General features: G+C 39.2%; 2 protein-coding genes across 2 annotated transcripts in view; both read right to left on the bottom strand.

Annotated features, from left to right (window-relative positions):
* Positions 1-3,446: 3,446 nt before the first annotated feature.
* The window catches only part of LOC103699094 (endo-1,3;1,4-beta-D-glucanase-like), a 40,627-nt gene continuing 19,144 nt past the window's right edge, over positions 3,447-24,929 (bottom strand). The window contains exons 2-7 of the mRNA XM_039132834.3: positions 23,795-23,816; positions 20,485-20,605; positions 11,169-11,259; positions 10,959-11,048; positions 10,713-10,813; positions 3,447-7,714 (exon numbers count right to left, since the gene is read on the bottom strand). Of these exons, the coding sequence (XP_038988762.1) occupies positions 7,574-7,714; positions 10,713-10,813; positions 10,959-11,048; positions 11,169-11,259; positions 20,485-20,605; positions 23,795-23,816 (566 nt within the window). The 3' untranslated portion in view covers positions 3,447-7,573. The remainder of the gene's footprint in view (positions 7,715-10,712; positions 10,814-10,958; positions 11,049-11,168; positions 11,260-20,484; positions 20,606-23,794; positions 23,817-24,929) is intronic.
* On the bottom strand, positions 12,951-20,445 carry LOC120112928 (putative serine/threonine-protein kinase). Its single transcript, XM_089928305.1, has 7 exons — positions 19,759-20,445; positions 16,270-16,386; positions 14,758-14,919; positions 14,368-14,578; positions 14,034-14,271; positions 13,588-13,912; positions 12,951-13,473 (listed from the first exon to the last, which is right to left on the bottom strand). The coding sequence occupies exons 1-6, from the start codon at positions 20,077-20,079 to the stop codon at positions 13,891-13,893; spliced, it is 1,071 nt and encodes a 356-aa protein (XP_089784431.1). The 5' UTR covers positions 20,080-20,445; the 3' UTR covers positions 12,951-13,473; positions 13,588-13,890.

Genomic DNA, 24,929 nt, shown 5'->3' with positions numbered 1-24,929 from the left:
TTGCATTTATATTCTGCTTTACATTTTAATTTTGTGCCCTGGTAGTCTGGTATGTACAAGATTACTTTATCAGTTAGAACGTGAGTTTTCCAAGAATAAGTTTGCTTTCTATTCCACGTTGGGTATTATATGTACTCCTTCCCTCCGTCTGCCCAATCCTCTACTACTAATGAAGGATAAAAGGCGCATTCTTGAGGATGGCGGGCGAAATTTCAGATTTTATTTAGGACCAAGTCACTCGAACTCCACGAAATGGGTTATAACAGAGTACACTCTTCCTCCTGATACAAGCCATGGTACTCGTATAAGTACGTTACCCCATGAACCAAACTTACAAAGCTAAATGTCTTCATTAGTTATACGAACCAAACCTATAAAGCTTTATCTATAGCTAATTATAATTTACGATTGATCATATTTTCTCTGGGCTTTTTGTCCCATTCTTTTTTGTTCACAGGTGCGGAAAGCCCTCTGTGTAATCCGTATGACAGGAGGGAACCAAGAGAACGAGATAGATGAGGCCAGCACTTCGGATGCGACAAACCAACTGCTTCTAAATTATCCAAATTTTCCTGACATCCTGATGAGATTAAGCGCTGATTTGGGTGTGGACTACGAATTGCCTCCTCTTGAATTCAACGACATGGATTGGCCTCCTTTTTGATACAAAGGGTCTTTACAGATGACTTAGATGTCCCATATCAAATTGCATTTATATTCTGCTTTACATTTTAATTTTGTGCCCTGGTAGTCTGGTATGTACAAGATTACTTTATCAGTTAGAACGTGAGTTTTCCAAGAATAAGTTTGCTTTCTATTCCATGTTGGGTATTATATGTACTCCTTCCCTCCGTCTGCCCAATCCTCTACTACTAATGAAGGATAAAAGGCCCATTCTTGAGGATGGCGGGCGAAATTTCAGATTTTATTTAGGACCAAGTCACTCGAACTCCACGAAATGGGTTATGACAGAGTACACTCTTCCTCCTGATACAAGCCATGGTACTCGTATAAGTACGTTACCCCATGAACCAAACTTACAAAGCTAAATGCCTTCATTAGTTACACGAACCAAACCTATAAAGCTTTATCTGTAGCTAATTATAATTTACGATTGATCATATTTTCTCTTGGCTTTTTGTCCCATTCTTTTTTGTTCACGGGTGCAGAAAGCCCTCTGTGTTTTCCGTATGACAGCAGGGAACCAAGAGAACGAGATAGATCAGGCCAGCACTTCGGATGCGACAAACCAACTGCTTCTAAATTATCCAAATTTTCCTGACATCCTGATGAGATTAAGCGCTGATTTGGGTGTGGACTACGAATTGCCTCCTCTTGAATTCAACGACATGGATTGGCCTCCTTTTTGATACAAAGGGTCTTTACAGATGACCTAGATGTCCCATATCGGATTGCATTTATATTCTGCTTTACATTTTAATTTTGTGCCCTGGTAGTCTGGTATGTACAAGATTACTTTATCAGTTAGAACGTGAGTTTTCCAAGAATAAGTTTGCTTTCTATTCCATGTTGGGTATTATATGTACTCCTTCCCTCCGTCTGCCCAATCCTCTACGACTAATGAAGGATAAAAGGCCCATTCTTGAGGATGGCGGGCGAAATTTCAGATTTTATTTAGGACCAAGTCACTCGAACTCGAACTCCACGAAATGGGTTATGACAGAGTACACTCTTCCTCCTGATACAAGCCATGGTACTCGTATAAGTACGTTACCCCATGAACCAAACTTACAAAGCTAAATGTCTTCATTAGTTACACGAACCAAACCTATAAAGCTTTATCTGTAGCTAATTATAATTTACGATTGATCATATTTTCTCTTGGCTTTTTGTCCCATTCTTTTTTGTTCACGGGTGCAGAAAGCCCTCTGTGTAATCCGTATGACAGCAGGAAACCAAGAGAACGAGATAGATCAGGCCAGTACTTCGGATGCGACAAACCAACTGCTTCCAAATTTTCCAAATTTTCCTGACATCCTGATGAGATTAAGCGCTGATTTGGGTGTGGACTACGAATTGCCTCCTCTTGAATTCAACGACATGGATTGGCCTCCTTTTTGATACAAAGGGTCTTTACAGATGACCTAGATGTCCCATATCGGATTGCATTTATATTCTGCTTTACATTTTAATTTTGTGCCCTGGTAGTCTGGTATGTACAAGATTACTTTATCAGTTAGAACGTGAGTTTTCCAAGAATAAGTTTGCTTTCTATTCCATTTTGGGTATTATATGTACTCCTTCCCTCCGTCTGCCCAATCCTCTACTACTAATGAAGGATAAATGGCCCATTCTTGAGGATGGCGGGCGAAATTTCAGATTTTATTTAGGACCAAGTCACTCGAACTCGAACTCCACGAAATGGGTTATGACAGAGTACACTCTTCCTCCTGATACAAGCCATGGTACTCGTATAAGTACGTTACCCCATGAACCAAACTTACAAAGCCAAATGTCTTCATTAGTTACACGAACCAAACCTATAAAGCTTTATCTGTAGCTAATTATAATTTACGATTGATCATATTTTCTCTTGGCTTTTTGCACCATTCTTTTTTGTTCACGAGTGCAGAAAGCCCTCTGTGTAATCCGCATGACAGCAGGAAACCAAGAGAACGAGATAGATCAGGCCAGCACTTCGGATGCGACAAACCAATGGCTTCCAAATTATCCAAATTTTCCTGGCATCCTGATGAGATTAAGCGCTGATTTGGGTGTGGACTACGAATTGCCTCCTCTTGAATTCAACGACATGGATTGGCCTCTTTTTTGATACAAAGGTTCTTTACAGATGACCTAGATGTCCCATATCGGATTGTATTTATATTCTGCTTTACATTTTAATTTTGTGCCCTGGTAGTCTGGTATGTACAAGATTACTTTATCAGTTAGAACGTGAGTTTTCCAAGAATAAGTTTGCTTTCTATTCCATGTTGGGTATTATATGTACTCCAATCCTCTGCTACTAATGAAGGATGGATATAAATATTGGCCATTCGCTTAAATACCACAAGATTTTGCCAGCCTTCATGGTGGACAATTAGGTGACATGTTAAAGCTACAAACTAGCTAAACGCTTGAAACTCTACCTTTTTGATGCAGAATTCATGGCTTTGTCGTGTAGTGGGTGATCATTATTCACTAGAATCACAATTATGCAGCAATTGTAACAACTATGATACTTTCAATCAGGAATCACCCATTCAAGGCTTTTTGGTGTAGTGGGTGAATGCACTTGTTTTTTCGGTAGAGTTCCTATGCACTTGTTTAAGGGCTTAGTTTTGCAAGATGTTTGCAGGTCGAGGAGATTTTTGGAAAAGGTGTTAGGCCATTCAGAATCAATGGATTAACGTTCTCATATTGATCTCTAAGAGATCATAAGCAATACAGAGCATCTTGGGGCAAAAAGCTAGTCTGGATGTACCTTTGGGATAAATACTCAATTCCTTGTTTGGTTAAGTACAACAATAGAAATAGCTATAGGTTGTACTTGTTACGCCCCGATCCGGCTCGTGACACGGCCATCCTATTGCAAGCCTTTGCCCACAATAATACGAAGCCACATTAGCAATTTATACAAAATGTCATTTCATTCATAGAATGTTTTCAATACGAGCTCTACAAATTTGAACATTTTGAAATTACAATTTTTCCTAACCCATGAAGTACATCGAGATCTCTGCTCCTAGCAATCTTATTTATCTGTAAGAAAATAAATTGAGTGATGTGAGCTATACGGCTCTGTAAGTAACCATGCACAATCATACCAGATCAAACATAATGTTCCCCATGCCATAATTTGTAGCATCAGCTATCCTAATGGATATGTGTTACTAATCACAAGTCACCTGGTAAATCTTACGAAATAGCAATAAACACTAATGCCTCCCTTGGTAACTTCTAAAGCATTATCATATCTTAGAAATGCTGAAGATATCAACTGTCAAATCTGAGAAGAAAAGAATCCTCTCATCCACTCCAGACAGCTCCTCCCATTTACTCCAGAGGGCACTGTTTTTTGTATATAACTACCATCAAAATTTCTTTGATTCGAAGAATAGCTCATTCAGATCAACCACAGCGATGGTGAGAGATTTTAGACATTCATTCGGAATTAATCATGTCTGCTGCAAATGGTTAGAAGAAAGAAACAAAACTGTCTCACCACCGAAACATCAAAAAAGAACCGCATTTTATTTCCTCTGCTCCCAAAGCAGCACTTGTGTATGTATATGGTAGTCATTGACTTTTGACATACTAAACTCTTTTTAACAATGATAGGCTCTTCGTGGTCACCTCATGCACTTAGTTTAGTCATCTATCAGACAACCCCCTAAGGAAGATCACATACAGAGAACAAAGAATCCTAATTATTCAACTTTTCACAACATTATGGCAATTGGAAGGATCAATACTGGAAAATGCATTCAAATCCTTTTAAATTTAATTCCAAAACAATTGCATTCATAACTGATGAGGCAGTGTCCAACATAAATTCTAAATTGCTAAAGAAAACAAAAAAAAAAAAAAAAGTTGTGACATGTTTAACTGTGATTTGCCCTAATGTCGTATTTAATTTCATGTTTAAAACCATAGAGCTTAGGTTTATCTTGATCATTTTGATTCAAATCTCCTTTGGTCATAAGCCAACAAAACATACATCTCTTCCACAAGTTTGCCTATTTCCGCAACCTGCTTGGTTGGCCCTCTTTACCTTGTGCCCTGAAGTGGAAAAGAACCAGCTAATAGTGATGCTCTAATTTTATATAACCTTTGGGATAATATAGGTGTGAGGACTCGTGCGGGTGTATGTTTAGTCTCACATCGGTTATTCACTGGGTAGATCTTGGATACTTATACAGGATCAAGTAATCCAAATAATACCTTCCGGCTAGCCATTTTGGGTGAGGTCCCAAGTTGTTACAAATGGTATCAAAGCGGACCCGGCCCATAACCTATGTGGACTAGGAGACACTGTAGCATAGATCTATTGGGGCTGATCACGGGCCGATCGTGGTGTTTGTGAATAGATTTGAATGGATTTGAACCCTTAGCTTGACTAGGACGTCAAGGCTAGAATGGGGAAGTATGTGAGGACTCATGCGTGCTTGCATTTAATCCCACAATGATTATTCGCTGGGCAGATCTTGAGTACTTATACAGGATCAAGGAACCCGAATAATACCTTCCGGCTAGCCATTTTGGATAAAGTCCTGAGTTGTTACAATGGGATTTGCCATGCTGCAACAAGAATCCTTATAATGCTTGCATTATCTCATCTGCAGAATAAAACATTGATCCTCTCTCTGTTAATAGTACGTAAATGATCTACGAGGAACTACGTGAGATAAGATGAGGAGTAAATTGTCCCACTTAGAATGTTCTAAACCGTGATTGCTTCCCTTTCGGTGCCAAGTTGAGAAATAGCATTTAAATTAACAATCCTCGTAGAAAATTTTTATCACATATGGGGCAGATACTTGCTGCTTGGTGCAAATTCCAGACCGCAGACCTCACGGAACACGGCATTAGAAAGTGACTTTAAATGGAGGAAAAGTATGACATCAACTTTAGGCAATGAAAGCGCACCGTGCACTCAGCCGACGGTCAGAAATGTGTGCAACTTAGGGCTCATTTGGTTCGTGGAAAAAGAAAGGGAGAAAGTGTGGTCAACAAAAAAGTAATAAGATGCCTCTTGTTTGGTTGGAATTTTCAAAAGAGAGAGATGAAAAAGTTGTATTCCCATGAGAATATAATTTCCACATTTCATGAGAAAGTCTTTTCCATGAGAAACATGGAAAAGTTACTTTTACATGAGCCAGGAATCACTCCATTTTTTTTTTTTCCAAAAAGACTCTTCAGCATTAAAGAGGCATTAAAGACCTAATTTTTATTAAGGGTATAACAGGAATTACACATAACTTTTCTAGAAAGTGGATGGTCAACCAAACATAAGCACTCTGTAAATCTGTCACTTTCCCATGGTCAACCAAATATGCCAAAAGTACTTTTCCAAGCATCCTCTTCCTAGGAATCTGCTTCTCAGGAATCATATTCATAGGAGGAAAAATGCTTCCTGTGAACCAAACGAGCCCTTAAAGGTACCAAAGATTCTATGAGAGGATTCCTCAAATATTTTTATTTGTTACCGAAAGCCAAGTTCCAAGGCCAATTTGGACCATCCTCAAGTTCCTTAAAAATTATGCCCCGAATTTGGGCTCTCCAAATGTTGGGCTGAATACATGCTGGACTAAGGATGGACAAATTATCAAGTAACTAGGTTGGATCTTGAGACGACCTTGGGCCGAGCCCGTCGATATGCATCACTAGAAATGTGTTGATCCCATCCACCTGCAACTCTAGAAGGGATGATAAAAATTTTGACAATCAAGTCTGTATGGGCTACACATAGACTGAGTATGTGCCATTGAGCAGATTTAGATCAGCTGATATCACCCATGAATTGCAGTCTCCCTGCATCACTCTTGACATTAGGATTTGTTTGGAAACTAGTTAAAAATACCTTTGCTTTCCTCAGAGGATTTGAAGATTGTTGGAATCACCACTTGTCCTAAAAATTTAAGTTGATAGGATGAGATAGATTTATTTAAATATTTTAATTTTCTTATGAAGAGCATGATGGGTGGAAAAAGAGGTGAAAAACGCATTCTTAGTTATCAACCAATCCAGAAATCCACAGTCAAAAAGAAAAAAAAGAACATCGACAAATAAAACAATTGCTAATGCTGCACAGAAAGAACCAGGCCACAAGACTTTAGATAAAGCTAAACATTATCTGTCATCACAATAGTCTAAAGGTCACCCGCTTCCCCAGATTAAAAAATTATTCGGAATTCGAGGCTGCTGGAAAGTTGGAATTCTTTTTCTACAGAATGAAAAATTGAAAGAAATTTATTAGAGAGAGACAGAGAGGTGGGTAAGGGGTGGGGGCGGCGGTATCCGGACCCCATCGATCGCTCGGAGCTCCAAGAGAGCGAGCTCGCCGAGCTTCCAGGGGATTAATTTACGGGCCGGGTCGCGGCCTCGGGGGATCGATCAGCGCCGGAATTAGGTTTACGAACTCGGCTTCCTCCTCGGTTCTCCGTCTGCTGGGTTGCAGCGGTTGGGGTCGTTAGGGTTTCGCTTCGATCCGAAGGATTGGAGGGGGTTGGTGGTTTGGATTGTTTCGGGTGGTTGGATTCTTGGGTGCTTTGTTCGTTCTTGAAAGACTTCAACTCAGATCGGATCGGATTAGATTCAGCTTTTGTTCTGGGTTTCGTGTGGTTGGTTTGGGATCTGGGTTTGTATTTCCGAGAGGTATCGCGGTTTTGTTGGTCTGATTGTGTGGTGGCGGTGGTGGTGAGGTGATGAGTTCCAACTACGAAGTTTAGGATACATTGACTAGGAGGTCAACATATAAAAGAGCACACAAATCCTCAGTTATACATAGCCTTTTTCATAATAAGATCCTAAAAAAATTTATGAGGAGCCGGACGACGTATGTAGGAATGGTCTATTAATCTGCCACTGAATGTTCACATTGTATGATTTCTTAGTTAAGATGCTTAGTAAACCACTCTAACATGTCTTGATGAGCTTCTTCAGCTTTCTTCACAGCCGGTTCATCACTAGTATCATATCTCATAGTCCATCCATGTACAACACCAGGGAAGATCTTTACATAGCTATGGACCTGCATCAAATAGGTTGATATATAAAGCTTGATTAAGTTGTAGAAATCACTAATTTTGGTCTCATGATGAATGACCTTGTATAAGAAATCTATTTATTTTAAATGAGGACTAACATTGTTGGTCATAATCTACAACAAACTATACATACTGATATCATATTTTTTGGATGCCATTATGTGAGAACTGGGCCTGTCCTAGACCAAAGTCGGCAAGCCCAACCAGCTTCAAATAAAATAATTCAAAAAAAAAAATCTGAACAAGGGATCTCGATCCCATGTCCTAACGATAGTCATTAAGGCGCGACCGAGGGTGGCGCAGCCCGTGTGAACAGCCGGTGGCCATTGGAGACTGTTGTAACCAGCAAATGGTCGGTTGGCACCGCGATTATCCTCTCTCTCAAGGATCCTATTTAAACCCCTCTTTCCCCTCGATCGACCCTTCCCTGCTCGCCTACCCATCTCCTTCCTTCCACACTCCCTCTCTAGTGGCCGATGTGCCACCTTAGCCAAGCCCAGCCTCCCAAGGCACCTCATTCTCTCTTTTCTCGCTTTGAAATCACGGCATCTCATTACTGTGCTCGCCGAAAATCAAAGCCAACGACACCGTCTGGGCTAAGGTAATGCTCCGATCCTCCTCCCCTTTCTTGTTCTACTTCTCATGACCCGAAATCATGGCCATCGACCGCGAAATTGGCCAAAAATCGACTGGATAAGATCCCCTGTTTTGCCTCTTTTTCCTTTTTTCGGCCATGCCCATTGTCGGCGTTTGTCGCCGAAGCCATCAGCCGCCCTCCGCCTCATGTCTCTATCGCTTGCTGCCACCTTACCAGACCACCATGGTCAGCCACCAATCAAAGCCTCCTTCATCCTCTATTTTGCTAAGAAAGAAGAAAGAAAGAGAAAAAGGAGAGAGCCATCCATATCTTATTTCTCTCTTCCTTCTCTCATCTCTCTATTTCTCTCTCTAAGAAGACCTATGGATTCATGAACCGAGTCCTATCTCTCTATCTTATGGACCCGAGTTGACCCCTGCAAAGGGCCTAGATCTGCCCTGGTGCCTGAGTAGTTTGCCAGACTGTCACCCTAGCCCTGTTAAGGGCTATGAAGCCTATCGAATGGCCTTGGCTCTAATCTAGTCCGTGCCCCATAATTCATTGATTGAGTTACTTAGACCTAACCTAACCTGACCACCATCATCTGGCCAACCGTTCCCTTTGTCTTATTATTTCAATATTATTAAAATTATCGAATGGGAACATCTTACTCTTAATATCTTTAAATAAGTTTAGCAAGTTTTCCTAGTGAAGATTGAAAGTCTAAAACGGAAAAGATAAATAACCCTAACACTTCTTATTAGTTTTCAAATTTCAATTTATTTTTTAGTATTATGAAAATACGAAAATAGTATTAAATGTTGATAATATCATGTTTTCTTAAAATCGAGGACCAAGCATACGATATTATGAAACACATGATTTATTGCGAAATAATGGTTCCATAATTATTTTATCGTTAAGCACTATTTATGAACTAGGAACTCCATATTTACAAAATTTGTATTTTGTTATGAAAAAAATAATTGTATGATTATTCTATCGTTAAAAGTTTAATTATGGACTACAAACTCTTTATAATCTTTCAGCAATTTATTCGTGTATGATTTAAGAAAATATGACTTAAGAAAATTTATTTTAAGCAAGCTGACTATAGACTCTAAGATAGCTATATACGGCCATCGCCAGCAAGTTATAGTAGCTTGGCATACGACCCTCACCAGCAGGTTATAGTAGTTGGCATCATATTGATTATGACCCTATCACAGGTATAAGGTGACTTTAGCTTTTAGTCTGAGAGAATTATTATAAAATTATGATATGGCAAAATGACAAATGATTTATAATTTTGTAAAATTAGCACGATTTATGATTTTGTTTATGCACCGGGAACCACATTTATATAATTTGCATGATTTATGCATATGAGCATGATTGATTTATGATTGTATTGTTATTATGAAATGTTCTTTTTCTAATGGTAGTTATCTTCTCTAAATGATTTATTGATGCATGTAAAAACTTATGCTTGATCCAGTAAGGTAGTGAAAGGTTTACTTACTGAGATGTGTCGTCATATATCTCTATTTTTATTTCTCTCTAGACGAATAGGGTCAGTAGGGATGAAGGATGGTCCACGCTTGTTGTTCGTGCTAGCAAACTTGGCGACCTATTGGTAGAATTCTAGTTCTTGCTAGCTTGGCGATCTATATAGTAGAACTTTAGTTCTTCAGTTGATTATGAATTTGTAGCTTAGTAATTTTCTAAATTTTGATGATTATAGGTTTGGTATTTATATTTGAATTTAGATGCTTTGAACTAATATTGGTTGAATTTAATAGATAAAGAAATTGGACTTTTATAAATAAAATCTTTGGCTTCGTGTTATTGTGAGTTGAACCTCTCGGTAGCATGACCGTGTTATGTTCCGAATTTGAGACGTGACACATTTACCTATGCATCACGCGGACACAAATGGATGGTGTGTCAATAGTCCTATTTTATTAAAATGGATAATGACACAATTTTTTGGGACATACCATTTATCGTGGTTCAAGATCTTATAACATGATTTACGCATCATAGATCATACTAATACATTTTACTAAGCCATTGAAATTGTGCAGTTGTAGATCACTTGATGCTTGGATATATGACTTTTAAAACTCTTTGGTTTGTAGGTCATTTAGATGTAGATCTTGATGATAGTGTGGATCCTCAATTCAAAACATTGATTGCTGATTTTGCACAAGTAGGCTTGAAGCCTCAATCCTCCTCAAAGAAGAATATCTCTCACTCATTCTGTGTGCTCATGCATGTGTGTGTGTGTGTATGTGTGTGTGTGTGTGTGTGTGTGTGTGAGAGAGAGAGAGAGAGATTCGAGCACAGCTTGGATCACCAATAACATATAGAATGAATGACAAGTCTTTCAAGAATTTTCATACCTCAGATTTGACGGACAAAATCTCCTCAAACTGTTTCAACAGTTCAGGTGGGGCATGCTCGTCAATCTCAGCTCCAAGTATAGCAATATGGCATTTAACCTCTGAAAATAATTGAATATTTGCAAGATCAAAATATAGCGAATTTTAGTTAATCATAAAATTAGATAAAGAAATTCAAAGAATGATCAGTTTTCCCATCTAATAATCAAAATCATGTACTTTTTATGTTGCTATTAAGATACATACCTTTGATGTCATCAACAGTCACTAATGCGGGATGTAGCACAACTGCAGCTTTAATGTAATCGAACTTTGCTAATTCTGCAACTACCTTGCCTGAGAAGATTCAAAAATTTGCCTTTAGAAATCCTTGAAATCATCATAACCCAAAAATTTATTTCAAGTATATTCCAGCTAGAAAATCATAACTCAGGTCATAAGGATATACTAACATACCACCCCAGCAAAATCCAGCAGCCCCTATTGCAGACACACCTTTATTTTTCAAAGCCTCAATTACCAATTTTGCATCTTCAAACCCTTTCTCCTGCAAAAAGTTGCAACACGAAGAAAATTGAAATAGAATCGTAATTCTCTAACTATAAGAAACAAATAAGCCGCAAAAAGCAAGTGTATTAAGAAAGAAAATAAAAGACCTTTTTTTTTTTGGTAAAAAAATAGGAGGGGAGGGGGAGGGACCAGCCCACCCGCGTAGCAGCCCCATTACTGAGCCCCCCTTCCACTAGGGAATGTTCGATACAGGTCGCAGGTTTCGCGTGCCTTCCCCGACCCGTGGGCTCACCCCACTGGGTTCACCGCCTCACGTGTGGGTACGTCACCCCAGTGCCACCTTGGTACAAGTGGAAGGAAAGCATAACCGCCTTTCACTCCAACAATTAAATGCGCAAAAGCAGAAATTGTATGTTAAAGAGGTGAATGAAGCAGTATGCTCTATTATATCTCTATCACATCTTTGCACAATTACATAGAATGCCCGGCAGCTGTTGCAGTGAGAAATTATGTCAAGTTACATTGAAGATATGATTCGATACAGTGACAGCGTTTTCCAAGCACAAAAGAATATCTTCAGATGTTAGGTTTTGTAATTGAGAATGGGAAAAATCCATTTATGGTAGGACCTTTGGCTTGTTAATATCTTTTGAAAATCTTGCGGGCGGTCACATTAGGAACGTGAACCAACTTATTCACCAGAGTTCTTGGAGGCTACTTGCTCCATGTTGCGTAGAGTCATGCTTCGTGGTTCAGATATGGAGTGAAACTGAAATATTCAATTCCTTAAGAACATAAAGCCAAAGGATTGTTGGGAGTATAGTGCTGATCAGATTCTTGTCTTCAGAGTTGATTTAATCAGAGAAGCAAAAAAGAGCAGTTTTATATAGCACTTTGTCGACAAGCTGAAAGAGAAAAAGGTATGATTGGCTACAATGTCCTATATCTGTCAGAAGGAATTAGAGACTTTACAACACCAATTTTTCAACTGTAAGGAGGTAACTGGCTCTAGACATTTATTAACTGTAGCTAAAGGAACAAATCTGTCGTAAACTTGTAATTCCACAAAGTTTTTAACTGCTCATAAGAATTACAATTTCAAAGAAGGTAACATGACTGCCAACCTCACTTTGGAGTCTGCAGTAAGTTCTGGATGAAAGAAAAAAAATCATTGAAAGGTAATGAAGTACTGCAAAACTCAAATACATTAGAGGAATGAAAATATGTATCGCATATATGCAATAATGCATTCACTGCAAAGCTACGGATGCAATGTGTAAGCAAATACGTAAAAGAATGCATACACTACAAGAAAATTCATCTTTCCCAACGCTTTTTATAATCTTTTCCGACGCTTATAAGCGTCGGCTAAAGTTCCCGCGACGTAAACAGAACCGTCGCAAAAGCGTTGACGATATCGGAGTGGCAAAAGTTTTTGCCGACGCTAGGGGAAAGCGTCGGCAAAAACACGGCTTCCCCGACGCTACTAAAAGCGTCGGCAAAAACAACATTCGCCGACGCTTTAAAGCGTCGGCCAATGTATCTTTCCCGACGCTTTTTTTTGCGTCGGCGTAGACGTACAGTTTACCGACGCTTTAAAGCGTCGGCGTAGGCGTGCCACAACTTTTATTTACCAACGCTTTAAAGCATCGGGATTGCTATTTTTTAAAAAAAATAAAAATACGAATGTAAATAAAAATACGAACCTGTATTACAAACACTTCATAGTGCAGACTTGAACACTGATTACAAGATAAGAAATGTTTACAAAACTCATTATTTGTCTACGTTCATGGTATCACACGACATACCTCTCTGCATTTTTATCCATCCACATAAAAAAGACCTAGACATAAAGTCTAAAGCAGGATATTGACAACTCGATCATTTACATTGATCAGGTGGGCTATGGATCCGTCACAAGCCACATAGCGTAGATAATATTTACATTGATCATTTACATGATCTAACCTAACATAGACATCCGGTAGTACAGCCAGGTTTGGTGCATCTTGGGCACAGGCGTACCTCTGTACATCTTGGACAGGATAAGATACAGCCACAGGAGTACTTAGGGCAGGAGAGGCTTGGAAGGACACAGCATGGTCTGGAGAAAGGAAACCCCCAGCCACAACATTGTAGTTTGGAGCAGGGGAATCCCCAGCTACAACATTGTGGTTTGAAGCATGAAACACCCTGATTGCAGCAACACAAACTGAAGCAGGAAAGCTCCAAGCAATTGCAACGCGGCCTGTAGCAGGAAACATGGTGAAGATCCAAACACTTCATGGTGAAAAATGTGAGATTATATTAGCAGTGCAGAAATACAGTGTAAATTAAGAAATCTAAAGTTTCAGCGGCAAACCTGGTATTTTTGAACCATATCTTCATAGGAAGTAGGCAAAATGATAGGAGCACCATGGATGTTGAAGGGAATATTTTGCTTAGATAGCATCTCTCCAGGCTTTGGATTCCTTTAGGCAAAATGCCTAATTTGGAAAGAAATGTAGATTTCATTAACTGACTTGAGATAATTAAATGTACATGCACTGCAGCAAAGAACAGGCAAGAAATGACTACTAAGTTAAGAAAGAACAGACGTGGCACTAGGCATCATTTAAACAATACACAATGTTTAAATATCTTTTAAGCTTTAGGAGTTGCAGAGCTAATGCATCAGGGCAATCAGCCTGAAAAGCAAACAAAAATTAGCCTGAATCAATGCACCTAAATTCCTACCAAAATCTAGTAAATAAGCTACTAAGTACCTATCCCCAAAATTAAAAAAAAAAGGGTCAAGATAACACTTACATAGTTCCTGCCACACGTGTGCTAATGTGAGTGACATTGTCAGGAAAAAGCTTAGCTAGACCAAAGTCTCCAATTTTTGGGGCTAGGTCTTTGTCAAGTAAAACATTACTAGCCTTGATATCTCGATGGACAATATGTGGCTCGGCTTCCTCATGGAGAAATGCAAGACCCTGAGCTGTACCCGCACAAATAGCAGCTCTTTTGGGCCAATCCAAAGCAATCCGCTTATTCGCTGGACCTGACATTCCAGATGGTTTATATGAGACTATGAGTCACATGTTCCCGAAGATTATGAATCGAACTGTTCAAAATGATGATTTCACTACTTAATTACCAAGTAGAGCATTTGCTAGACTATTGTTCTCCAGATACTCATAAACCAAAATCCTGTTCCTGCCTTCAACACAACACCCCATCAGTTGAACAAGATTAGGATGCCTAATATTTGATACCATATCAATCTCAGTCAGAAACTCATTCGTTCCTTGCTTTGATTCAGCAGACAGTGTCTTTATTGCAACCTCTGTTTCATCCCTCAATGTTCCCTGCATATAGAATAACAACAACGGCTTAGCATATGACAAAGAACCATTGAACTGAAATCAGTTTGTTGAGTAGAAAACAAACCATCATCGCGAAATGATTGTTTGGCTACCCAAACTAGTAATAAACAGATGAATAAAATGATAAAGTAATCAACTACAACAGAACTCCAAAGTCTCACTTTATATACGACTCCAAACCCTCCACGACCTATTCTGTTTGTCGGATGAAAGTTCCGTGCTGCTGACTTCAACTCATTATAGGAAAAAAGCCGCACATTTTTTGGTGCCTGTGGTAAACCAACACCTGCACTTTCTTTCATGTTAAAGACATCTGAATTTTTCTGAAATATAAAAGAGGATCTAGAATAAAGAGAAAGTCTAGGAATAAAAAATAAGAAGCATAATATGAGAACACAGAATATTTCCAAGACACAAACTTAACAAAGAAGAAAACATCAAATAATAGCAGAATGCCCCAAAACTAGAGGGGCTTAACGTGTTGAAGGACTGTTTACTGGAATATTTAATCTGCTGTCCTGCTCTCTGCCTCCCTTCACTCTATCATGAACTCATGGCTCTCCCACTCCTTACTCCAAGGAGAGCCACCCCCAACCCTGATGTCTCTAATCATATGGAGATGAAAGTAGAAATACAAGGAATAATTCCAGAATCCAATTTTAGAATGGTGAATGACATCTCTTGCAAATCTTTAGCATGCAAGGAAAATTGTGCTGGTTGTGCTCCTAATCATCCCGCGAAGCAGGAAGCCCCAGAGTTGTCACGATTCAACAGCTCCTAAGGCATTATTGGCCAGGGAAAGGCCCAAAAGATCACATTTCTTTTGATGCTTTCAAATATTTTTTCCAGTAGAAGAATTGAGTACTCAAAAAGACCTAATTTTATCTTTCCCAATCCTCCAAGCAACTATTCTCAGGAGGATACTCCAGTTGTAATTAAAGAACCTAAAAGGGAAAAAAATCAAAGAAAAGCCTGGATAGCACCTAACATTCAAACACCCTCATGATTCTTGGATCTTAAAAAGCCTTGAGGCTCAGAATTCCTCTCTATTTTACCAATAATCTCTCCCGTAATAGTACAACAATTTCCTACCTCAAATATAGGAGTAGCAACATGCATCATGCATGAGCTTATATAAAGTTGATCTATGATATGTCAACATCTCACTAGTACCTGTAGGATTCTTCTGAACTATTTTGAGCTAAAACAATCTTAAATTTATAAGAAAGAAATTAAAATCCTGCAACCCAAATCTAAATGAACCAGGTACCTTCTTTTATTCTGTAGCCGCGACTAACCCTAACTCAACAAATTGAAAAATGAAACAAAGAAACCCCGGGAAATGAATGAGACATGGTCATGGGGCATCCGCTTATGAGTTATATGAATTTATGTTAATGATGGATCAGTTGCTCTGGGACTAATTTACATAATTTTATCAACTAATCACTCACACACACAGAGAGGGAGAGAGAGATCTGATGTTGTCCGATCCAATGCCCCAAAACCCAAATAAAGAAATTTAACGAAAGAAAGGCGTACATAGATTTCACGAGATCCCTACAAATGCAACAGAGTATACACGAAATTGAAAAGGGGGGATGGAATTAAATGGAATTTTGTATGGTATATAAATTGATTTGGGGAATGGACGGAGGAGGGATCAGACATACTTGTTCTCGGGTGGCGGAGTGGGAGTTGAGTTGGAGGGCGAGGGCGGCGTTGGAGGTGAGGGTGTGAGCGTGGAGGTGGGGGAGGCGCTGAGAGATGTGTGCGGGAGGTATCCGGAGCTAGAGGTGGGCAACGGGCCGTGCCGGGCCGGCCCGGCCCGGGCCCCCCGGGCCCAAAGACTAAACGGGCCGTGCCTGGCACGGCCCGTCCAGCACGGAAGGCCAGCCCGGCCCGGCCCCAGGCCCCTCTATTGGTGGGCCGGGCCGGGCACGGCACGCCACGGGCCGTGCCAGGCACGGCCTGTAACGGGCGCAAACGGGCCGTGCCAGGCACGGCCCGCAACGTCTCCAGACGGGCCGTGCCTGGCACGGCCCGCAACGGCTCCAGACGGGCCGTGCCAGGCACGGCCCGTCTGGAGAGGGGGGAGGAAAATAGCCGTTTCCAACGGCTATTTTCGTGAAAATGACCCTTTTACCCCTTCCAACAGTCCAATAACGGCTGAATTGAGGGGTATTTTGGGAAAAAAAAATTTTGGGCTTCTATAAATAGCCCATTCCTCCCTCATTCTCACCACACCAAACCTCTCATTCTCTCCTTCTCTACTGCTATTATTTCTCTCTTCAAAGTGCTCTTCTAGTAATTTAATTTTTAGTTTGTTCAAGTGCTACACAAGAGGAGGTTCCTGTTGAGAAGAGAAGGTCGCTTCTGTTGAGAGCACAAGAGGAAGCTCGGAATCTCGGCTCTGCCTCTGCCCTCCGACACTCTACTCAATTCCTCCTTGCGGTTAGTTTTTATTTTTTGAATTAATCATAGATATGTCATCTTTTGAGGAAAGTCAGTTTGGCATTCCTGTTTCTGAGGGAGAAGAAACTAATCCCCAACCCCCTGTTCCTAGTTCCTCTAGAACTGGTGAACCGAGTGAAGGTCAAACCTCTTCTCGTAAGAGGACTAGTACTGTATGGAATGAATTTGATAGAGTTATGGTTGAGGGAGTCTGGAAAGCTAAATGTAAAAAATGTGACAAACTTTATAGTTGTAGTAGTAGTGGGGGAACAGGGCATTTAAAAAGACATTAAGAGAGTCATAGGATGCATGATTCTCATGCTCAAACTCAAAGTACCCTTAATATACAAGGGGGATTACTTGTAGGTAATTTTGCATATAATCATGAAAATCAAAGAAAAGCACTTGTAAAATGGATAGTTAAGGATGAATTACCTTTTAGTTTATGTGAATCTTTTAATTTTGAAGAATATGTTCAATTAAACCTACAACCTGCTTACAAAAGAACTAGTAGGCGTACATTTAGAAGAGTAGCTATGACCAATTTTTTAGCAATGAAACAAAATTTAATTGAAACACTTTCTACTTTAAATGTAAAAATTTCATTAACTTCTGATATTTGGTCAGCATCTGTAGGTAGTAATTGTTTTATTGTCATTACTGCTCATTATATTGATAATGATTGGCAATTAAATAAACGTATTCTTGCTTTTCGTGCTTTTGATTTTCCACATTCTGGGCAACAAATTTCAAATATAATTTATCAAACTGCATGTTCATATAATATTAATGATAAAATTATGTCTATTACTTTTGATAATGCATCTAATAATAATTCTGCTGTTGTATTATTAAAAGACTCATTGCATCCCATATTAGATGGAAATTTACTGCATATTAGATGTGCATGTCATATCTTAAATCTTTCTGTTCAAGCTGGCATGGGCATGATTCAAGATGTGATTTCAAAAATTAGAAATGCAGTTTCTTTTATTCATGCTTCTAGATCAAGACTTCAAGAATTTAAGAAATTATGCATAAATCATGGTAAACGTTTTAAAAAATTTAAACTTGATGTAATTACTCGTTGGAACTCCACATATAGCATGATACATGATGCATACCCATATAAAAATTTATTAAGTGCATATATTAATGATCGTGGATTAGGATTTACATTGACTGAAACTGATTGGAATAAAGAAAAAATTTTGAAAGATTTTTTGCTTAGTTTTTATAATGCTACCAATGTTCTTTCTGGTATTTATTACCCTACTTCATGTTCATTTTTACAACAAGCATATATAATTAGTCAAAAATTTGCAGAACATAGATATGATGATGTTTTAATGCCTATTATTGACCTAATGGAATCTAAATGGAATGAGTATTGGGACAGGATATGTCCTATGCATAACTTAGCTGCTGTATTTGATCCTAGAGTTAAATTAAATGGCGTGCTAATTTTACTTGATGCATACTCTGAAAATATGAATCAAGATGCTGAATCTGCTAAAGATGAGGTAAAAAAACTTCTTTATGATATTTATGCTATATATGATGAAAAAATTCGTGGATCTAGAACACAAATACAAACCTCTATTTCTCCTTCTAGTAGTTCTCGTTCGTCATCTATTTTTTCATTCATTGCACAGAGAAGACACACACATGCTTCAAGTTCCTCTTCATCTTCTTCATCTTTAAGTAGTGAACTAGAATTTTATTTACGAAATGATCTTCATTCTGCATATGATGAAAATCAAATAGAGAATCTAGATGTATTATCTTGGTGGAAGAGTGTTAGAAATCAATATCCTGTTATGTCTGCAATTGCACGCGATATTTTAGCTGTGCCGATGTCCACGGTAGCATCGGAATCCGCTTTTAGTGCAGGTCGGCGTGTTCTTGACGAAAAGAGAAGTAGGATGACGGGCGAAACGGTGGAGATGCTTCTCTGCTTCAAGGATTGGCTGGATGCTGAGGCAAGACTTCAAGATAAAGGTGGACATAATACAACATCCTCTGATGATGATGATACAAACACTACTGAAGACTGAAGACTGAAAACTGAAGAGTGAATACTGATTCACTGAATCACTGATGATTAGTAAGATTTCTTAATTTTTTATAATTGTACATTTTTATTGTATTCTGGAGGTCAGACCAAGGTCCAAACCTCGGCCCTTTCTTAGTTTCTTATTGTATTCTAGAGGTCAGACCAAGGTCCAAACCTCCCTTCATGTACCATTTTGATTTAAATTAATAAACTGGTAGGGGTCTATGCCAAACCCCCCACCATTAAGGTGGCTTTATATTCATAAATCATAAATTCTTAGTGTTCAATATTTATTAATTTATTAAAAAAATTTATGAAGCATTAATTTTTATCGGGCCGAGCCGGGCCCAGGCCCGGACCGTGCCAGGCCCGCGTGCCAGCCCGGCCCAGGCCCTTATGGGCCGTGCCGTGCTGGCCCGCGGGCCGTGCCGTGCTTGGCCCGCGGGCCTAGACCGGGCCCAGGCCAGAAGCGGGCCGTGCTAGGCACGGCCCGCTGGCCAGGACCCTCTAGCCCAGCACGGCCCTCTCAAAGGGGCCGTGCCAGGCACGGCCCGGCACTGTAGCTGGCGGGCCGTGCCAGGCACGGCCCGCTTCGTGCCGTGCCGTGCCGGGCCGTGGGCGGCCCGGCCCAGTGCCCATCTCTATCCGGAGCCGTAGATCCTGGATCGAGCGCCTCAGGGAGGCCGCCTTCTGGTCCAGCTCCAGCGTGTACTGCTGCTGCTCTGGCGTGAACACCATAGGCAGCCGCTCCTCCTCCTCCTTCCCGCCCTGCCCGCTCCCTCCCACCACGTCCGCCGCCCACCTGCAATAAAATGCCGGAGAGGAGGAAGGAGGAGCGGAGCTTGCCGTCGGACGTCGCTCGGCGCCGGAGAGCACAGAGGTCGGCCGCTCGTCGTCGGAGAGGAGGGAGGAGGAGAAGACCTTTCCGTCGGACGTCGCTCGGCACCGGAGAGGACAAGGGGGGGCAGTTCATCGCCGGAGAGGAGGAGAGGAGCTAAGGCTTGAGATCGGGATGCAGAATGAGGAGGGGAACGGCCCGCTTGATTTTTGTTGTGAATTTGAGTTCTGACGACGCGTATACGCGTCGTCTTAGGCCACAATCTACCACGACGCTAATTAGCGTCGTCTATGCCCGACGCTTTTAGAAAGCGTCGGCATATGTTGGGGCTGGACCGAAAATCGCCGACGCTTGTAAAAAGCGTCGGCAAAAAAGGGTCGGTGAAACCCCATTTTCTTGTAGTGATAACATGCAAAATCTTCAAAAATGATTTTGCAAATACTATTAACAGGTTAGCTAACATATTCCTTGACATAGGTTGTTAAATAATGAACTTCTAATAATGCTGTAGGTTTATATTTTAAGATGATTATAACATACCATCCCATGACCTTCAAACCATGTCTTTATACTCTTCTGATCTGGTACATATGGATCTCCATAAAAAAAATCAGGAACAACCACAAAGAATCCAGCAGCTGCAACTTTGTCTGCCAGTTTCCTTCAAAGGATAAAATGTCACAGGCATACTTCTAATTACCGTGCATGTATACCAAGAAACATAGTGCTGAACTTAACAAGAGACAATTAGACATATATACATACATAAATACATACAATATATAGTTGGACTTGGCTACACTCGAGTGGATTTCCACTCAGATTTAATCAGGTCCACACTAGATATCGGAGGTCCCACATCGATGATTTGAGCCGCTTGATCTAATCTACTATCTCTAAATTGCTTGCATACCAAAAATCATACAATTTGGAGATCCTAGCCTATGCTTCAAGTGATCAATATATATATATATATATATATATATATATATATATATATATATATATATATATATATATATATATATTAATGTTATTTTAGACTGTCCAATCTTTTGACCGATGCATAGTCTAAGAGTCTCCAAATTGCATGATTTTTGGTATGTAAGCAATTTAGAGCTCTAAATGGCTCTATCATTTCGAGGTAGTAAATCACATCCAATGACTCGGATCATCGATATGAAACCTCTATCATTCAATCCAAAACTGACCAGATTTTAATGAAAATTCAATTGAGTGTAGTCAAGTCTAGCGCTCTCTCTCTCTCTACATACATACATATATACATATATATGTATGCCTATACGTATTGTGTATATATATGTATGTGTATATGTGTGTGTGTGTGTGTGTGTCTGTGTATATATATGTGTATATATAGGTATGTGTGTGTATGAAATTGACTTGGCTATACTCAAGAAGATCTCTATATAGATTCGGTCAGGTCAAGTTTGAACCATGGGGGTTGCACAACGACTAGAGCTGTTGGATGTGATCATTACCTTGCTTATGCACCAAAAATTACATGATTTGGCGACGGGCACTGTATCAAGTGGTCATAAAATTAGATAGTTTAAATAGCACGAAACAATGCATATTTTTATGACTAATAGGCTAGTAGTCTCAAAATCACATAATTTTTGGTGTGTAAGTAGTTTAGAGGTAGTAAAACATATCCAACGACTCAGACCATCAATGTGGGACCCTTTCTTCCAATCCTGGTTGAACCAAATTTGAACGAAGATCTACTTGAGTCTAGCTAAGTCAAACTCTCTCTATACACATGTATAAATACTTACATATATATATGTGTGTGTGTGTGTGTGTAAGCATGTGTATATATATATATAGAACTATGTTTATCCCAAGAGGAGAGGGTATCACTTTTCTTGATTCCAAAATTAATAATGAGGCATCCAAAATAAAGATTCACATGCTTTATACTACTAAAAATGCCCTGAAACCAAATTTGGTAGTATGAATCATGTAGACATAAAAATAAATGTTATTTATTGTGCTAGTGTGTTAAAATATATGATCAATCATTTGAATTGAAAAATCACCTTATTGATCATAATCTATGCATGTTAAACTATGTATACATTGAAAATCACTAGACTTTAATGCTTGAATCATAGAGAAACATGGCTTTTTTATTATTTTAACCATTCATTTTTGCACCCACACATAGGTTACAAGCCTTCAAACATGTGATTTTTAGTTTTAGGCATTTTTGTAAGTATAGATCATGATCAATGGCATGGATCCTCAATTTAGATGTCCCATTATCGATTTTTGAAATCAATAGAAGTAGTATCCTCTCCTCTGAAGAGAATTTTAGTTAGTGAGAAATCAAATCTCAAAGTTGATTTCTACATACATACATACATGTATATATAATACATTCATAAATATACACACGCACACACATCGAGAGAGATGGTTTCACGCATATTTTAAAATCAAATCTCAAAGTTGATTTCTTGAAATGGAGTATAGTCATATCATACATGCATACGTATACACACATACTGAGACAGAGAGATGGTTTCAAGCAGATTTTAAAGTCAAAGTTGATTTTTTGAAACGGAATATCAGGGTCTGTTGAACAATGCCGGTTTGGGGCATACCAAACCAAGTCAATCGATTACCGACACAGTTTAGTCCATCAATTCAAAAAGAAGGGAGGGGGAGAAGGAGAGAGGAAAGGAGGAAGGGAGGGGGAGAGAGGCCAAGAGAGCAACAAAGAGAGGGCTCGAAAGCCCTTTCGGCTCGTCGGCAAGGGGTTTTGCTATTTCATTTTGAAATAGGGGATGCCTTATAATTTTTTTTTTGAATAGTTCAAACTGTAGTTGGCAAACAATTGGCCAATTTCAATTCAAAATTGGCAAAAAAATTAAAATTGGCAAATGGTTTGAAGTGTAATCGGCAAACCATTTGCCGACTTTAGTTCGAAGTATTCAAAAAAAAAAAAAAATTAGTACATCCTAGAATAGCATGGCACAGACCCGTATCGTATCATGCTAGTCGCCAGCTAGTAGAAGCCACAGTACTGGTTCGGCGGACCTTATAGAGTATGGTCTTATCTTACTACTTAAGAGGATGGATAGATTGGTGATTCAAAGATAGAGCTTACCCCTTCCTATTTATTCCATATCAAAAGTGTTGCAGCTATTGTCATCACTATCTAATCAGCCCCAACATTTACTCTTTTTACCACATATCAACTTATTGACATATACAAAAAGTTTTCTATTACTGTAGTTCTCCTTGTGCACAAGATTTTCAAGGTTCCTAGGCTGTCAAAAGGGCCAAGGATTCCCTTAATTGCCAAGTCCACTAAGTAAGCATAATAATATAGAAATTCAATTAGAAATTATCTCATATGAGCAAACACATATACTTTGTTCTACATTAATAAATTCTAATATGGTATCGGCCTTTACAGAGAAGGAAAACAACACCAGTTCAAAGTATACTACAAAACTTTTTTCCATTAGAAAAGTTGGGTTGGGTTACCCTTCAATTCACACTAAAACAAGAATAACAATAGAAACAATAAGAACAAAGAGGGAGAGAAGCATATCGTTTTACAATTTTCCTTTAAATCAATGTGTTATGTAAATTTATCATTGTAACCAATAACTTCAATAATAGACCAATTCAACCATTGGATTGTAATTTTTAAGGAAAACACACCATTTAATAATTCATAGCAACATGAAACAAAAAAAAAGATTAATATACAAATATTCAATATAAATCTAAGGTGTGTGAGTATAGGACTCTCCAACTCTCTTTTGAAAATTCAGAATACTGGACCAAAAATATGTAAAAGAGTGATACGCACCTCAATTTTGGTGCTTCATATCCTGCAAAGAGATAGAATATGTCAAATAAGAAATCTTGAATGATGAGTATGGATATGAGAAATTTGATTTTGACAACCAAAACAACAACATGATCAAAATGACAAAAGTGAAGATTAGCAATCATGTAGGCGTGTTACCAACAAAGTTAATAACTAAATTCAAAGTTAAGATTTAAATTATTATAAGGAAATTGCTTTAACATCCACCTAATCTGATCTAACAACTTTGATATTGCAATGTGTATAGCAGTGGTAATTGGCAATTGCCTAGAATAAGCTTGTGGTACTAGTAAAAGATACTGGGTAATGCGGTATTTTTTGTAAAAGAAAAAAGAGCAGCTTACTTAGGCATTCTAATCGCATGAATAGGAAACAAGAATACCCCTCCTTTCTTTTCTTCTTCTCTATTTAATTCAAGAATCCCGTACACCAATGGACCATGCCTCCCTTTCCGCTCCCCACTTCAACCAAAGTTCTCCACAATAGCCAATGTACTCAAATAATATCATTGTCTAGCCATGACAGCTCTCCTCTCTGCCTCCTTCCAACCATTGGCAAGCATCAGTTGGAAGCAAGGACTACGGAACCGGGCCGACTATCCGGTTCGGGCAGTGCTGAATTAACTTGGTGCGAAACTGGATCGGTTCGTCTATTACATTCGGTTCTGGCCCCGTACCGAAAGGAATCCATATAGAACTGGTTGGAACCAGTCATTTACCAACCGAAATTGACCGATAAGTGCCTAAACAGGCTGGAACCGGTCGATTCGGTGCAGACTCAATGCGAATTCAGCCAGTTCGAACCGAATCAACCCGGTTCCAAACATTCTGGCACTGTAGCACTATGCCACTGTAGCACTTTACTTGATGCTTTTTAAAAGCATTAGGTCACCTATTAGGAAGGCCTTCGGCCTTCTCAACAAAATTTTGAATGCGGCTTTGCGCTTTCTCTTCCCAAAAACTCTACAAATAACACCGATTTAGGCTATCAGTGTTAGGATCCCACATATGCCATGAAAATTCAAAATAATTTTCAGATTGCAGCGAAAAAACTATGCGGGATCCGTTCATCGCATGAACGTATTTTAAAACCATTCGTTTGTAGATAGATTAGA

The sequence above is a fragment of the Phoenix dactylifera genome, chromosome 17, assembly GCF_051530095.1.
Source record: "Phoenix dactylifera cultivar Ajwa chromosome 17, Ajwa_hap1_PhDact_Kaust_v1.1, whole genome shotgun sequence".
NCBI lineage: Eukaryota > Viridiplantae > Streptophyta > Magnoliopsida > Arecales > Arecaceae > Phoenix > Phoenix dactylifera.
The sequence above is the reverse complement of the archived record's forward strand: the minus strand, read 5'-3'. Positions and strand labels throughout refer to the sequence as shown.

What these genes read in the sequence shown, in the direction of transcription:
- LOC120112928 (XM_089928305.1), bottom strand. Translation starts at nt 20,079, where the DNA reads ATGAACTGCCCCCCCTTGTCCTCTCCGGTGCCGAGCGACGTCCGACGG. An exon ending in CGCTCGATCCAGGATCTACG is followed by an intron (nt 16,387 to 19,758) that starts GCTCCGGATAGA and finishes GCCCACCTCTAG; the next exon opens with CTCCGGATACCTCCCGCACA. An exon ending in GGTTTGGAGTCGTATATAAA is followed by an intron (nt 14,579 to 14,757) that starts GTGAGACTTTGG and finishes TTCTATATGCAG; the next exon opens with GGAACATTGAGGGATGAAAC.